Source organism: Pagrus pagrus (genome assembly GCF_965226575.1).
Source record: "Pagrus pagrus genome assembly, chromosome: 7".
Lineage (NCBI taxonomy): Eukaryota > Metazoa > Chordata > Actinopteri > Spariformes > Sparidae > Pagrus > Pagrus pagrus.
In genome coordinates this window covers 27,710,716-27,728,972 of record NC_140191.1, presented here as the reverse complement: position 1 = coordinate 27,728,972, position 18,257 = coordinate 27,710,716, and the positions used below count along the sequence as shown (strand labels likewise).

Sequence of the window (18,257 nt, the reverse complement as noted above, 5' to 3'; positions counted from 1 at the left end):
CTGGTTTCTTTACTACTCTAAGATGGTGAACTGAATATCTTTGGGTTATGGACAAATCAAGAAATTTGAGAATGTCATCTTGGGCATTGGGAAACTCTTGATTTTTTTCCTCATTTTCTGACATTTTATACACCAAAAAATAATTGATTAATCGAGAAAATAATCAACAGTTGAAGCAACAACAGAAAATAATCATTAGATGCAAACTGAAAACAATATAGACACTGCACAGTGCAAAGTGTGGGAGAAACCAAATAGTGGTGTTACAACTCATCATTTCAGGATTTCACTTTGACATGTGTTGGCCTAAAACAAAACAAAATTACAAAGCAATTTTTCAATTTCAGTTAAACACGTGTGCACGCGTGCACACACACACACACGTCTATATACACACATACAAGGGGGGAAAAAATTGTTGGCAGAGATTAGCAGGTCGACTACCCTGCCTGCCTGCTGCAACTGCCTGTTTGAAACCCAAACATTTTTAAAACTGGTCAATTTCACACAGTTTCAGCAGATTAATGAGAACATGCAGAGGACCATTGCTGGATAAACATGCTCTGTGTTATTGTTGTTTCTCCACTGCAGGTTGCTAGCGAACTCATGCTGACATCAAAGCAGCAGGCCCAGAGAATGGAGGCCAGGCAATGAAGGGCGAACGCCTACGGAGTGAAAAAATAAATGAAGGAAACTCAATAGCTCCTTATCTCAGACAGACCCCCTCCCCTCCTCCAAATCACTTATATACACATACAAACATAGACAAACACACTGGGTCAGACATGTCGAGGCCCTGTCCCATATGTCAGGGCCCACAGAGCACCATCCCTGGGGAGGATCCAGCGAACAGACCTCCTATTTCCTTCTTCAAAAACACTCACAGACAACACATTTAGCTGTATAACCGTATTCAAAAACGTAATAGGAAATCTCTCTAAAACTGACTGACAAGGGAACACTGTAGATGTGATGGGTTTGTCTTCTCTTGTCCTCATGTCATCTTGCTGTTGTTCTTTCACCTGTCCCAATTCCGTCCTCCTTAACATCCTTTTCATTGTCTTCTATTTTGACATTGTCATCCTCCTCATCCCTACGCTTAATCTAGACCTTCTCACCCCATCTATAACCGGATAGTCTGAAGCACATTTCATGTTGATGATCCTGGTTCTCATAAGAACAGTTCCCAGCTGGCAGCAAGAGGAATGAGACTTGAAAAGTGGTTCACTGTTTCAAACATACAGTCACAGTTTGGGATGGTTCCAGTAACGTCAAATGGTATGCAGCCACTTCTTTTACACTTAAGCTGCTCAACCCATTGATGACGACCACACTGGAATGTAAACTGAAGAGAACAGAGCTCATCGCAGTTGACTCAAATTACCTTTTCTTTAACGTCTCTTGGCTTCGAACAAATCCATCAGCTCAACTAAAAATTAACTGCTAATGGGTTTTTAATGAAACTGTTACAAATGCAGAAAGCCATTACACCATGATTAAAGACAGGGGTTTCATTTTCTCCTCAGAATAGAGAAGGCTGCTGCCAGCCAAAGCTGTCAAGACAGAATTTCACAATTCAAATCACTTAAAATGAGCAAAAGCTCTTGATATCAATATTAGATTCTGAAGATACCAACACACTAAACCACAAACCTGCACTACAGACAAATACTTGTATATAACAACACACAAAAATGCATGTGCCCAGTTTCTCACACAGCCTAAATGTAAAGACCCATACTCTAAAAACACAGCAGAGCTGTGCAGCTGGAAACCATGGCAGATTGGAGGGATTAGAGCCCCAAATGAACCCAGATGAATATCACATCGTGTGACATTCTGAATAATTATCTCAATGAAAACAGCTCATTACAAAAATGTGCTCTCTCTCTCTCTCTCTCTCTCTCTCTCTCTCTCTCTCTCACTCTTTCCCCTTGTCTTGAAGTAATTAAATCCACTACTGGGAAAGAAAATCCCTATTTACAATGCGTGTACTGCATTAATGAAATATTACAGTCCTGAAAAGTACACAATGTGCACTGGAAGTTCAACTGACCTGTTTTTCGGAGTGAATTAAGTCAGTGTAAGATCAGCGTAACAGAGGAAGCGCAATACAAGTAGTTTCCCAACACACTCAGTTTACAAAGAAGTCAACCGAAAGAAAATGCTACCTTCATGATTTTGGAATCAGAAGTGTTCACATAAAAAAATCCAACAGCACATGGTAATATCAAACTAAAACTACATTTTAAGCACAGTTGTTAAGCACAAATGTACAGCTAAAATGATCATATTGCTTCCTAATGTCAAAGTAAAGCCATAATGCTTTACTTAATCCTTTTCAAGTCAATTTTCTTTTGTGAAACCACACACACCGCAACTACTCAGCTTATACTGCATATTAACCATCAATATGCAGTACATAAACAAAATATCCTTGACGTCATATGAAGGAGAGACATCCATAAAATAAGCATCAAACCCTGGTTTACTAGAAACTCTTGTTATTTTCTTTATAGTCAAATGAATTATCTGTTATTTGTGTTTCCCAATCCTTCATACCTATATAATTACCGCAACCACAACAGAGAATAGACAGACTTGTGGGAAGGGGGAGGGAGCAGTTTACAAGGTCTGTAATACCAGAAGTGTTACTAAGCACATTTCATCCCTGCAAACTTTTACAATGAAAGCAATAGGTTAATTTTCCAAGCAAGCCCAAAAATTTAACATGTTCATTAAAGAGGGGGGAGCGGGGAAATGAAAAAGATTCCAAGGCTTCTGCCAGAAGTAGAATGCACAATTACAAAACTATTTCACTCAAAGCAGGAGGAATCAAAACGACGGCACTGGTGATGTCATGCTGGAGGTCTCCGCCAAGAGTGCCTCCACTGTACCCAAGTCAAACTGGCCATGTTTAATATCTGCCTCCAACATGCCCAGAATCATAACAAAGACAAACAGGGATCCCAGACCCACAGGGAGCAACAGGGGGACTGCTGACTTCACAGTATTTCATTTGGACTTCTTGTTCAGCCATTCTCTTCAGATTATCTTCATCTGAGAGGAAACAAGTGGCTGCAGTTGTAGGACAGATCTTTAACTGAGGTGCAGTAAACTATCTGTACCCTTGAAATAAGCGCCACACAGTAAAACCACCGTAACTGTTAAGAGCCACAAACCAAGCCTTGAAGGTACAGATCAATCAAAAACTCACAACACATTTTCTTTAGCCTTCTAAGTAAACCTCATACCAGTAGAAACCAATCTTGTGTTTACGGTACAGTAGCTGTTGCTGCTCCAGTTAAATTGTGCATAATACTCCATTAATCTACTAAATCTCAAAGCCAGTGTATTCACGCATGAATTCAATTTCTTTGTTACAAAACTGCTTTTTTGCTGATTATTTTGCTGATTATAACAGTAAGCAGGTCGGCAGTGGGAGCGCTGAGGTCAGCACTTTGTCATCCTCGCTAACAATGTTTGTTTTCCACAATTGCTGTTCAAACAAAGGCCTTTAAGTCATAGTACTCCAATCCCAAGACTTGATTAAAAGCCAAGAACAAGGAATTGAGACAGGTTAGTGACTAGTCCTGATGTAGTTGCCGTGATGGAATTTGGAACCAGGCTGGACTGTCTCGATCACTGCTGTCTCCATTTTCTTTTCATCAGAGCCCAGTCAAATTCTGCCCCGTGACCTCTTCATGTTAACATACCACGTTCCTGCTGGTGACCTGTACTTTAAGTATTATTGCACCTGACACACCTAAATCACAGATGAAAAGGAGAGACTCAAAGAAAAGGGACAGAGAAAGAGAAAGAAAGAGAGAAAAGAGTGTGAAAAAGAGTGAAGGAAGAAATGATTAGCGAAAGACAGAAAAGAAGAAAAATGGGAGTGAGACAACAGGAAAGTGTGGGGGGGGGGGGAGGGGGGGGGGGGGGGGGGGGGGGATCAAAAGAGATTGGGAAAGAGGGAGAAATTGTTCCTGATTTAGATCTGAGAGGCTCTGGTCCTTCAGATGTCTCCATCAGCTAACCACAAGCCCAGGCTGAGCATGTGAGGCATGCTGCTTACGCTGGCACAGCTACCCCCTAATGCTAATAACTGCAATGTGTTAGCTACAATAAAACGGTCCACACAGACCCTTTACGTACACACACAGATGCATGTGCAAAAAGACACACACATCTTAGTCAAGTCAGCTACGACACACATGGGGGAATTTCCAAACCAAGAGCTTTAAATCTAACCTGTTAATTCCGAATCCAAACCATAACAAGTCCCCAGTTAAATGCTGATTATTTATCACGTAGTTAATCTATTCAAGCCCATAATTGTTATTATTTATGATATGAAAATTATTAATTTTCTGATACGATGAAAAAGGTAAAGAAAATGAGTATCCTCTAAAGATATTTCTATCTCCTTTTAATTTGGGCGAGTAGCTAAAAACCAGCAGTCAAGACCTAATTTTAATGTAAAATGAACCACCCCTGATCTGAGCTTTGCCCATTATTTTATACAAAATATTATGCACAAGACACAAGACATAAGCACTCTTTGAACGATGTAAGCACCAGCGTCTAAGAACAGCACAGTGAGTGGCTGAGGCTACTCTGACAACTTAATTGCACATGTGAGGTGCAACTGGAAGGCAAGAGCTGTAGAGGCCTAAGTGTTCTTGGAGAGTATCAATGTTCTGAAACCAGCAAGATAGAATAAATCAAACAGAAAGTAATGGGAGAGGACAGTGTTGAGAAATACCAAAGCCATATTGCAGGAGGTTTGAGCGTGCAAGTGGAATGCAGCAGACCTTATGTTTGCATAGCTTTTATACACCAGGTTCCAAAGCAACTGAAGTACTGTCAACATTCATCAGCTTACTTAAGAGATGGAAAACTGTCACCCTTACTTTGGAATAAAATCATTACAACTTCATCCTTGTAACATCCTAAAGCCATAACCCAGTCCTTGCCCAAGGATCTCAGATGTGATCTTGTCTTCATCACTGTAATGAAAGGAGACATGTTTCATTTCTTAACCTAGATTTGTTTAACAAACCAATAAAATAAGAGGCCTGCACCTGGATAATAGCCAGAGAGCAATAAGATTTGAAAAGTTAAAAAATATTTGAAACGTTAAATATTTTAAACTATGATTTGAAGTTTAAATATGAATGTCTATAAAGCCTGCATTGAGTTGAGTTTCTGAACACAGCTTACAAAGTTTTGTTGATGTTAGTATCAGAGGATTAACCCTCTATTATTGCCCTGGCTGGTTTGGGTTGTTTTGCTCTTTGTGTTTCAGAGCTCTCCCCAAAGTCAAACTACTTTAGAAATCCCTAATCTTTAAAATAAATATGTTAATCTGTATCTGAAAACTCTGAAGCCAAGGTTTTTTGGCACTGCAAACACTAACAAGAAAGTGGCATATTCCAACATGTAAATTTTCATTTGTCTTATTTCAACTTTTCAAATACATATTTCAGTTTTAGGAAATGTGGGTTTGAATGTACCTCCTACTTTAAATCTCTGTAATGCTTTATCTCAACCGACCAACATCCAGATATCTCAACTGTTTGATCTGTCAACTGAAAATGATAACATATAGATTTATATATCAATTATAACAGTTAAAAAGTTTTTTTTATGAAAGATTAGGAACAAATACAACTTAATCATAGCATGTGAATTCTTATCATGTTGGTCACTTTAAACAAGCAACGTGGTCAATGTCAAGCCAGAGCGATACACTCCTTCAAGATCTGCATGTTTATTATCTTTTCAGCTAACCATATGCCCTCTCCACACAATCTCCTTTTCTTCTGTCTCCCCACCATGGAGAGTGAACTCATATACAAACACACAAAATAGAGCAGTGGGAGCAATTTTTGAAACACACTACAATCAGTACTCCTCTGGCTTTAAGGATCATTAAGTGATACATATAAAAAAAACTGTTATTAAAAATCTAGATCTACAAACAGAATTAACTTAGGCCTTAGAAAAATGCTCTGCCAAATAGCTTGCTACTGACTAGCTCTGCATGGGTAATTTTACTGGTTAAAATGTCCCGCCTTATATGGCATCATCATTTCTATAATAAGAGTGGAATTATTCATAGGTCAAAGGGGTGAGGGTCTGCTAAATGGAGCACACGCTCACCCTGAGACATAAAACACGGACCACCCACAGTTTGTGTAACATGGAGTCATACAAGCCTACCTTTCTCCATTGAAAAATGACAAACAGAGGCACCCAGTTACTGTGTTACTCCTTTTTGTGACTTTCTGTCTCACTCAAACTAAAATACAAACTCCATCTCTATGAGTGTAGTTAGAACAAATAAATTAAGAGGAATATAGTGAAACATCTGGTTGCCTTAGTCTGTGTAACCCAAAAATAAAATAAAATGAAAGCCTGTTAGTCACACTCACACACAACACAAACATGATAAACAAAGACAAAAAACACAATTCCTTAATTAAATACAATCACTTCTCATGGTGTCTGTTTGGATTTAAGACTCACAAAGCAAATGGTGTGCCTAATTGCAACACAATATCTTCCCAGAATTTCTGTCCGAAGAAGGCACTAATAAAGTGAACATTAGCCTTAATTGCGAGGTAATTGTTTCCCAGACTGCCATATTACCAGGAGCTCCCAGCAAGTAATAAGCTCCATTGAAGGATGGCTGTATTCCGGATGGCCTGAGAGCAAGGATTAAACCGTGTAGTGCAGCATCCTGCCCAGAGTGTATTGATCACCACTTGACTCACTGGATGCAGGAAGCCGCCGGGTTTAATTTTTCCCCTGACTGCTTTCCTGTGTCTGAGGAGCTAAAGTAACCTCATCCCACCAGGAAGCCAAAACTCCAGCAAACCTCAACGACAAAGCAGAGTAACGCTGTGGGTTGTGTCGCTTTGGTTGACTCACAGGCAATGGTGGCTGGGTGCAAGGCCTTCTGCTGGAATGACACACTTGTGCATTGCCTTCAGCAGATGCTATAAATCAGTTTGGAATGCCAAACAGAGACCACCACAATTGGTCACTCTATGTTGAGAATTTGAATTAGAGGAGAGATAAATACAGCGTAGTGAATTACATGACTGATTTAAGACCTAGAATAAGGTTTTGTTGGAAAATACTTATTTGGCTTGTAGACACACTGCATGATTACTAACTTAACTTTTTTGTTCATTTTAAACACAGATTTACTGACCAGAAAATTTTAGCATCATTACAACATCACAGCTTTCCTCAGACTGAACAATCCTGTCAACAAGTGGGTTGGTCTAAGACTACTAACATACGTACATCCAGCAAAGACAGTGGGCACGCTCATCTCTGGTCAAAGTCCTCACCCGACTCATCAGATCCAGTCTCACCTAAAATATTCCCCAATCTTGCCAGTGCCATTTTAAGAGCAAACATTGATATTACAGTTGAGAGTTTATTAGATTTACATGTTAGGCACATTTGTACATGGCTCATAAAACAAACAATGGATGTGGGCTTTTAGGCTAAGTTTACATGAGGGCCTGACAGACCATAAACAATCTGGAGGCTTAACAATAGCCATGGAAATAATGCAATTTGTCATGAAAAAATGGCCAAATGTGAACACATGCTGGGCACAAAGATCCTTGCCTAACCATTCCCAAGCACGTACACTCTGATGTTCAATCTACTTCTGTCTCTCTATGGTCTTTGTCTCTCATCAGAACTTACTCTAGCTTCCAACCTGCCTGAGGAATCCACAGTGTGCCAACATTACTCCATCTTTTTATTATTTACAGTCAGAGATGGGTTTTGTTACTGCTACGGGGGGTTGGATTCAAGAAAAACAGATTCTCCAAAGCTCTATGTCTTCGCCCTCTGTCTACTCAGTCCTGAAGACAAGGCCCCGCTGAGCTGATGATCAGACGGATTTATGGTGCAATCTCTGTAAGCCATTTGCTCCCTGCGAGCCGTAGAATCAAAGGCAAGATTTCCGGATAGCATTGGGACAGAGATTATCCAGTTTGTGCTATCTGATTGCAAACTTCCACAGGCTGTTTTCTTTTACTTGTTCAACTTTTTCCTTTGTGTTTTCTGACTTGTAAAAGAGTTGCACAGGCATAAACTTACTGGGTCTCATTCTGTCAGGAAAGACTATATACTACAAAGGCAGACAGTGAAAGAACATTTGATTGGATGTTGAATGTTTTACTAGATGACACAATGACATTTTTGAAGAATACAATTTTCTTTTTTTTTTTTTTTTCTCACTTTAGAACATGTTTATTCTCTGTCAATAAGAATTACGTATCTCAAATTAAATCACAGAGTAAAGGCATAACAACAATAGACCATAACAGCAGGCTACATACAGGAGCCAATAACAGTCCATACATCCCAGGATTGCTATTTAGTGGGTTGTGGATTTAACCACTGGTTGGCAAAACCATATGTAAAAGCAGAAGCATCCAGTGTTCAACTCCAGGACAAGGAATCAGCTGTGCATCTGAGGTTACAACGTTATAAAACCTGCGTGTAATTGACTGTTTGATATTATCACATCTATAGATTTCTGTTTAATTTCTGAGTCAAAGCAGCAATCCTTTGTCAAGTTAGTGGTAGATTTAGCAATGGAATAACAACTTGGGGTTTTAAGAAGTCTTCAAAATGGGGTTCCCTAATTCACATGTATTACCCATTATTTAGGAGCAATGAGGTTTGGTGGTGTAAAGCCCTAAAAATAGTTTGGAAGGAATCTAACAGAAGAAAGAGTCTAGTTGGACCATATGCCAAACCAACAAGTCTCAAAGGCACCTCCCCAAATCATCTTGAGGCAATGCATCAATCAGAACCTCCACATCAGTGGCAAATGCACTCAGCGGCCATAAAACTCCCAGATCAAGCAGCAAGTCGAGCCAAAACCAGAAAGGCTCTCCTCGGTAGACCCAAGCCCTTATCTCTGTCTCATAAAAAATAAAGAGTGCCTGAGAGTGTTATGATCCACTATAACTGCTGTCCAGCCAGTTCCTCTCCATTTTTGCTGATCACACCTCATCTTCAACATCTGGAGCAGTTTACCAAGATGTCAAGAAGGGAAAAAAGTGCCCGTAATCTTGCAACATTACATCAATGTTAGCTGTTAGGTCTTTCATTAAGGCCTGAGTTCAATCTTGCCAATTTCTGTTTTACTGCTACAACTAGCTACAAATACAAGAACAAAACTCCTAAAAACAGCCACACAATAAATTCTATCTCCTACAATCTGTCTCCTCATTAAAGGGAGAAGCTCAATGCCTTAAACCAAATGCTCAACATCACAGAGAGACCAGTTCCAATCCACCACATCTGAGTGGTAAACCTTATAATGACAACATTAACCTAATGACATTTAAAAAAAAAAAAAAAAAGAAAAAAAAAAAAACAATATAGAAAGACAGTCCTGGATATGAGTAGTTTGGTGTGAAACTGGAAAAACTGAAGATTGCTCCTAGCTCCTATGTGATTTCCATGGGGCAAATAAGATACTAGATGGAGAGCTTATGAGTTCTATTAATAACTCCAGTTTCCATAGGGGCTCTGTATATAGAATGACAGATTTTAAAACCATTGTTTCATCCAATGCAGCTCTTGACATTTTCAGATTGCTTTTGAATTTAGAAAGGGTTCAGATCAAACAGTTATTCGTATCAAGTAACTCAAGAGGGGCCACAGTGAGTGTGTCTTTGCACAAGAAGAAAGTAGTTAAAGTCGACTACTACAATACCCTTTCATCCCCATGACAAATCTCCTATTACATACATTGAGCTTTTCGGCATAGACCAGGGCTTAGTCTAATTTCACATGGAGATGTCCACGCTAATAATTTAATTCATACATTAACGATTTAACTTTGGGATTCAAACTAAATAGAAACATATAAAGGTAGAATGATCTACAATAAATCTGAAAATAAATGTGCTTTAATGAAAGTATGTACAGTGTCTTATCTTTAAATTACGCAAATAGCCTTAACACAATCATGGGAGATTTCTAAGCCTGCTGCAGAGCACCATGTGACTTCAGTACACAATAAGACACATATAAAACGTAATACATTTTGTTTGTACATGGCATCTAGTTTGTAAAATTAATGTCAAAAACAAGTTGACAAAATGTTTTTTCTATCTACCATACTTTCTGCGCTACAAGTCCTCATTACAGCTTATTTAACGCAATTACACTGTCAGCAGGAGCTGTAATCTCTAACTGCTGCTAAACGCCCAAATTTCCACATTTGCTGGAAACTATAATTGTAAGCTGCTCTTGGTGCTTTGCAGATGGGCCCTATTGAGCAATCTGAATATCCCTAATATTACCCAGTTCCTCTCAAGGGGAAACGCGCACACAAGGCCCAAATAATTCCGGTCAAATTACACAACCCTTAATGAACTTCAAAAGACGTACGGATGTTTTTACAGGCCAGTGCTCAGGCTTTAACAGTAATTATGAAAACAAACCATATTAATGATATCATTTATCATTTCCACACTTTGGCCACATGAGGCCGACCACAAAGTTCGTGTCTCTATTAGACAAAAGAAACACTAGTAATGTACTAAACTTAAAACGTAAGATTTTCCGTACACAGATAAATTTTTTTCAGCTCTTTTAAAAATCCTATAGGCCATCACCCATATTACTTGAGGCCTTCAGAGAGAACTGTCATGGCCATGGTTTGCAGGTACCTATGCCAAACTCTCTGCGTCCCTGCTAGATTCTGATTAAAACTGGACCAGGGCCTGAGATGTATATGAGCAGGATATATAACCTCAGGAGAAATATAATCCTGTTTCTGTGGGCTGTCCAGAGTGAGAAACTTCCCCAGCAGAGATACTGCTGCTTTTTAATGTTCAATAATGATTAAAGTGTAACAAAGTTGAAATAAAGGTAATATGAGTGACCAGGTTGCACAAATCTACTGCATATTAGTGAACTGGCTGCATTTTCTTAGTTAACAACACAGTAGTCAGCCTCCCACCTCCCACTCACATAAGAGAGAAGTGCAGCAGCTCATTTAAATTCCACATGCTAGAAGGACTTCAGCTGTAAGTCTGGCTTTGTTCCAAATTATGTCTCATGGGTGTACATACCACTGAATAATTTGTCCAAACGTCATTTGCAATTCCCCCAAAATCTTTTCTTGACTGGAAGCCTTTTAGGGAACATCTGTAACAAATAGTTGTTTTTAGACTTCATGTATTACACCAGTACAGGTACTGGTACATGACCTTAAGCTGTGTACGAAGCATATATAGTAAGAAGTTTAAAGTTCGAATGAGCTAGAAACCTGATCTCATAAGCAGTAGCCACCTGCATAGTATGATATTTACCATTAGTTCTGGGTAGCTCAAGCTCATGTGTTACAAATCTTTTTGCTGCAGTCTATATAATTAGCTGTAATTGACTTCCCTTGAAATGTGTTTCTTTTGGGACATCTGGCCTTGAAACTTCAACCTTCCCATAATAGAGCCAGCACCAAGCATGGTTGACAAAAGTAGGACCAGGCTCTTTTGCAAAAAAAATCTAGTAAAAATGCCTTTCATATACCACACTTCAAAAATTAAAACATGCATAACTTAACTAAAGACGATATAAATATATCTCTTGGATAACTGTCTTAACTTGTCCCTCAATCTCACTCTTGATGCTTAAAGGTGCAATATGTAAGAATTGGGTATTTCTCAAATTCATACTCCAAATAAGAAGGGGGCAGCATTAGACCAGAGTAACTGCTAACTGTTGCCCTGAGGACAGGTCGGGGCTAGCTGGTTAGCTGCAAATTTCAGTAGATATCTGCAACACAACAAATAGATGCTTTAATATATTGTCAAAACTCTTATTTCTTTACACTCTGTTGATCATTTTTGTATGTGATTTTTTTTTATATAATGTTTTAAACAACAATTCTTAAATATTGCACCTTTAAAGGTACCATGTGGAGTTCCCTTGTAAACTAAAAAAGTTTCTATTTAGATCGTTATTATTATTACTGATTACTAAATGCATTGTACGTATCAAGGTCATATAAATGCGTTGAATACATTTACTTCAACATTCAACATTTGCTAGGCTTATTTGTCCTAAAAGTTTGAGAACAGTATCATCATCATCTGCATCATCCATGTTTACTTCCTTGCAGTCTTCCATTTCCCTGCCTTTGTTGTAGTGCTGCTGCATGAGACCAAAAAAATGTTTCTGTGTAAAAATATGCACAACAGCATGATCACAAGGTACCTTTAAGCCACAGGGATGTGAAACAATCTCAATTTGTCTATGAATGTGATTTCAATTTTTTTTTAAATATTATTATTACTTATTTTATTTATTTATTTTTTGTTGCCTTTTCATGGCTTTATTTTGACAATACAGTGCAGAGAGATGACAGGAAATGGGATGACATTCTTTGTACATGGGGCACATGCTCTACCAACTAAGCTACAGGGGTGCCCCTAATTCCAAATCTTGTTAATATGAAGCAATGTTCACTGTGTGTGGACTAAATAAAAACCGAGTAATGACATACTGAAGACAGAGATTGCTAAGTAGTTAATAGCACTAGTCAAAGTCACCTCACAGTTTTGAATTCCCTGAATATTTCTGGTTAGTGGTCATTGAAGCTTTCCCTCTTTTAAAGGAACAAATGTGCTGAGAGAGAGTACTGTGCTTTCCTAAAGGGAAATCATATTGCCGATCCAACCATTTTTAAATGATAAAAAGATGTGGAAAACAATGTATGTGTCATGCTTAAATCTGTCTGTTCAAAAATAAAGTTTGATAACAGTGAACAGTGAATTCAGTGGTATTATGGATGACAACACACTTTCATCCCTGAATTCTGACATGTGCTCCTCATTGCAGACTGCCATTAAGGCACTTGCCAGTTTGTTTTTTACAGCAGCTTTTGAAAATACAAGATTACAATCCAATCCCTGTTTTAAAAGGCACAAATTCATACGTAACCCTCAATGCAGCAGTGATTTATTGGCTGCTGGTTTCTTTGTTCGCTTTCCTTTTTTCAATGCATTTCTGATCAGAGTAACAAAGCATGGATAAAAAAGACAGAAGTGCCTGCTACTTGGCTGTTAATAGTGATATTTAAGCCCTACCTATGAAGTACTTTACCATACTTTAGTAAATGGCAATGACATAGTTGAGCTCTGTTGTTAGCAAGTGTGGCTGAAGAAAAAAGAAAAGAAAATAACATTCTCCCAACTTATAGAACCAAGACTCACATTCTTCATTTGATGCCATTATGTTGGGTGACTGTCTGTCATCATGCCAGCTCATTACAGATTGAAACCTTTGAATCAGAGCCTGGCCTGATATAAAATGACATATTGGACCTAATGAGCACACCTTTGGCCAAACACCACACCAACTTTAAGTAAGGGGTCGAACAGGCAGAGGGACTTAAAACTACAAAAGGCCAGAGTGCTTAATGTAGATGATCTGAGAAACACCTAGAGTTGAAACAGTAACAAAAGAAATATTTGTCATTTAGTTTTTTCAAACTGATAAATGTTAGGATTATTTGCAGGTTACTGATGCGATTACAAGACCACATAACTGGAAATGTATTTAAAACAATAAAAGGGGTAACAATTTGTAGTATTATATACATTACATTTACTAATCTTTCTTTTATTGGCCATATGGGAGCTAATTATAATGTGACATGAAAAATGAGACCTTCCCCGTCTCTCTTGGTTGTCTATACAACCCCGTGGACAATTTGTAGAAATTGTTTAATGCTGCTGGACAGTGGATGTCTTTGTGAAGGACTCGGATCGGATTTTCCGTGACAGTCTAAAGGATGTGACATTATGCATGTTCTCGAGTGCCTCAACTCAGTGCTTCTCTCCACTCCACTAAAACAGAGCTTCAGTCGCTATGGATAATTAAGAAATGGGAGTCCGCTAACATAAACTAGAGATCATCTTTCTGCACAACACAGACGTTCCACAGACACTTTAAAACTTAAGGATCCAGTATAAGCTGAGAATGAAATGTTGCGCTGTAGTTTCTCTGCATGTGATTATACACCAAGTCAGAGTCACAGTGTGACTTCAGTTGAGCTTGTCAGAGTCAAGCTCAACATGTTTATTTGTATATGTAAAACAGAGGCCATTACAAAACTTTTTGGAAACACAGGGACAAAAAGGAACGAGAAAGGCTAACTCTGGCATGAGGATAACATACGTAAGTAACAAGAAGATCTGGTCAGCCCTGTTTTGGCCCTGTAGTGGAATCAGGGATAACGTGTTTCTCATACCAGTAAATGACTAACCTGGGCTCCATCCTTTAGCTTGAGGATGCACTCCATGGTGTTGATGGTGATGACTACAGGCTCCGAGCCCAGCTTGGTCCAGGGTACGTGGATACGCAGCTCATGGATATGACCACTCATGAATGTAAAGGGCAGCTTCAACTCCTATAAATATGTAAAGACATATAAAAATGAAACAAACAGATAACTACGAGAATGTAGTTAGAATAATCTGTACTATAGTTTTACATCTGCAATGCAGGCAACATTTTATGCGTATGTGGCAATATGACTGCTGACGCTTCAAGAACATTTGGAACCTTCATCTACCCATTTTCTAAACCACTACTTGAAACTAATAAATGAAGACGAGAGGACAGTCAAAACAACAAATACAGATTACATACTGGTCATGCTTTTAACTAAATCAGTCAGATTTTCTCAAAAGCAGACAAATCACTGTTCTGCATCTTGAATTAATCTGTGTGAGAACGAGTCCCATGAAACCAGACAGCCAACACATAGGCTCATGTGCCTCCTAGATAAGTCTAAGCCATAAAAATAATAACCAGGCATAATTCAGAGGGAAAACTGTCTTGGACGTACAGTTTGTTTGCTCTAAACCCCGATAATGTTTCACGAAAAATTACTCTTTATTTTAAGAAGAATATCTCTACATGCACATTTTAAAGGGAGGTACTGTCCAAATAAAATGCAATAAAACAGAGGCAAAGGGAGGACATTTGCCAAGCTTTTGACATAATGTTAAACATCAAAATCCAAACACAATTCCTACTGTCAGCTGACTTGAAGCTGCTTTCAATAAGAACTTTCATCACAATCTCTGTTGGGTTAGGTAGTGTTTTGGTTCGGTCTTCAGAAGCAGTCAGAACCCACTCAAGAGAAAAGAAAATTCTTTTAACTCATGACAGACTAATTTAATCCAGACATTACAAGTGTAGAAAGAACACTGTCAAAATAACACTGCAGAGCAAAATATCTGAGTAAATCTATCAAACTCCTCCAAAATGACAGTAAAGATACTGGCTCAACAGCATGGCTGCTTTTCTTTCTAATTCTAGTCAAGTCCGTAGATCATGATTACATTCACTATAGCTGAGAAGTAGACGTCTTGATGGAAAAAATAGACAGTGGGGCACATGCTTACATCCCAAACCTTTTATTTCATTTTCTATTCAAATGAAAACTAAATGTCTGACTTTATTGTACAGACATTCTACAATGTGAACACTGTCATGTTTACATGCTTAGCTGCTGCTTCTGTGAGAGAACAAAATTATTTTTCTAATTTCAGATGCTAATAAGATAATAAACAGAAGTGCAAACTAAACTACAAAAATTAGAAATGCACGATAAATATCGGCCCTATAAATTATCGGCCTGATACTGGGAAATTTATATTATCAGCTGTATGTCATATTGGTGAAATTAAACCTAATAAATGGAGCCAATAGTATGAAGCAAAATTGCTTCCACTGACTCAACAAGTGCAGCCTTTACACACCGAGAAGAAGAAGAAGAAGAAGAAGAAGCAGTGCAGTATGCTGCTGTCACACTCATGACGTCAAACTGCTGCACCTGGATAGAGCTACACAGTGTACACTGGAGAGCCGAACATGTTGTCACTGGTGTGAACATCTTTTTTCATAGTCTCAGAGGAAGAGAATACAATTGTAATTTGCAATACATGTTCTGCAAGGGTTCAAAGAGGAGGTTAAAAGTCTACAAGTTCTAACACAGCAAATCTTAATAGAATAGTAAATCATCCATTTTTGCTCATTACATCTTAGCCTGTCTTACCCTCAGGTTTGCTTCTTTAAAAAATATCAAAATGTGAAATTATCAGTTATCTTATCAGTATCGGCCATGAAAAGCAGGGAATTATTGGTTATTGTTTCAGCTGAAATAAATCCTTTTTGTGCACCCCTAACAAAATACCGGAGTTCTGAGCAAATGCAACTTTAATCCCTTGCAATAGAAATTAAGGGAAAAAAAGTAAACCTATGATTTTTATCAATGTCTGCAAGAGAGAGTTATTCATGTGACTTCAGTGAACATTAACACGGAGACACAGATGGTCATTAAAGACCATTTAGTGTGTATGGATACAGAAAGAAAATGTAATATTTCCATCATTACTGCATGGCATTCCTACAAACATAAAAAAACACTTTGCCTATTAGGTGCCATTACCAAAAAAAAAATGCAATATCTTTCTTTCCTAGAGAAGGGTTATGAAAAGTTAAAGAAAGCAGAGGACACATTCAATATAAAATACCTGTTCCAGCACATCCAGCTTCAGGTCCAACTTGCTGAGCACCACATCTCCTCCCCAGAGAGACAGCTGCAGGTCAGATGGCCTCAGATTCTTTATATACTTGTTTACATAGCTCATCAGGAGTGGTGTGACATAGGACTCCAACATCTTGTCCCTGTCCTGAAAAAAACATTTTGATGCTATTAAACACTGTGTTCATTTGTACATTACAGTATTTATGTATTAAATATCTTTTCACGATTAGATCCAAATATTATTCATAAATAAACACTACTACTTCTGAAGCCTCGACCAAAGCATAGACAACTCCATGCCATAGAGCACAGGTGAAATGCATTCCACTTAGGAGTGCTAGGTCCAGGGGGGAGACTGGTGCCTTTGTCATGGGGGTATGTGCTTGGTCCACAGCGGTGTTTGGATGGGTGGTGTGTGTCAAGTGGCATCCACATAAATGCCAGGACCCAAGGTTTCCCAGCAGATCATTGCATTGTAACAATATAATCAATAGTATTAACATCACATGTCAGTGGTTTTAATGTTGTGGTTGATCTGTGTATAATAATACGCATGATAACATACTTACTAATTTATCCTACGCAACAGTCACAAATACATTATGTGCATTTAAAAACTACATGTATAATTCAGGCAGACGGAGGAGGTAGCTACAGTTTGTCATATTAGAGTGATATTTCCACTTGACAGAGGCAGAATGATAATTCTGTTCATGTGTGTTGCATGTGAATGTTTACTTAACTTTTAGATAAATGTCAGTGGTTCTACTTTTAAGTGGCTTCATTTACACTCACAGGAGCGCCGGAATTAGCCTGCTTGTAAATGTGTCTTCACTTTATATGCATACGACTGACGGAGAAACGCTAGCAGTAATAACATAAACAGCTCCATTTCCTAATGCATAGCAATGTAGATAAGTATAACGTGGTGTTTAAAATGAAACAGTGCCTTCCTACGTAGTAAGAGACTTAACTCACTGCGAAGTAGTTAGTCAGAAAGGCTAGCTATGCTATCCTGTCATTCTAGCTATGCACAACACAGAGCAAAGAAGCTAAGCTAACTGCGAAGAAGAAGTCGCCCTAACTTCGTTTCGGCTGGCTAAAGCGTCTGACCACAGGTAAAAAATACAACCCCCCTTCCTTACTTGACTCCTGCGTGTATTCTGTAGCTATTTCTTGATTTCGACGTTTATTAAAACATATACATCCCGTTAACTGACGTTAGCCGCATCTCTCAACAGCTTCATCCTAAACGTCATCAGTAAACACCAACGCGGCTTCCGTATGCCTGGTGTTGCCTTTTCGTTCTGTAGGAAATATGCATTTCAGTGTTCGGTGCACATATCCAACCGAAAAAAGGGGAAAGAGAGTCGCTCGAAATTTCTTGTAATACATGTGATATTCACAGGATCGACTTCGGGGATCATTAAAAAGGCAGAGGCGCTGGATGAACATCGTCTCCTCCTAATATGGATAGGCTAGTGCGGGACCAGGTGCCGTAGTGTCAGTTAGTTTAATAATACATAAGATAGCAGCGCATAGCTTGCGTTTCAAGGGCCCTTTTGTCTATGTTTTCTTATCATCATGTGCATGTAGTCACAGTACCGACCTCTCTGTGTAACTAAGGATTTACGAGGTG

At 38.6% G+C, this 18,257-nt stretch overlaps 1 protein-coding gene across 3 annotated transcripts in view; it reads right to left on the bottom strand.

Annotated features, from left to right (window-relative positions):
• Positions 1 to 17,854, bottom strand: part of vps13b (vacuolar protein sorting 13 homolog B) — a 347,536-nt gene extending 329,682 nt beyond the window's left edge. For all 3 annotated transcript variants that reach the window (XM_084357862.1, XM_084357860.1, XM_084357861.1), the window contains exons 1-3: positions 17,764 to 17,854; positions 16,605 to 16,763; positions 14,327 to 14,470 (exon numbers count right to left, since the gene is read on the bottom strand). In XM_084357862.1, coding sequence (XP_084213988.1) covers positions 14,327 to 14,470; positions 16,605 to 16,751 — 291 coding nt within the window. In that variant the 5' untranslated portion in view covers positions 16,752 to 16,763; positions 17,764 to 17,854. The remainder of the gene's footprint in view (positions 1 to 14,326; positions 14,471 to 16,604; positions 16,764 to 17,763) is intronic.
• Positions 17,855 to 18,257: the final 403 nt, after the last annotated feature.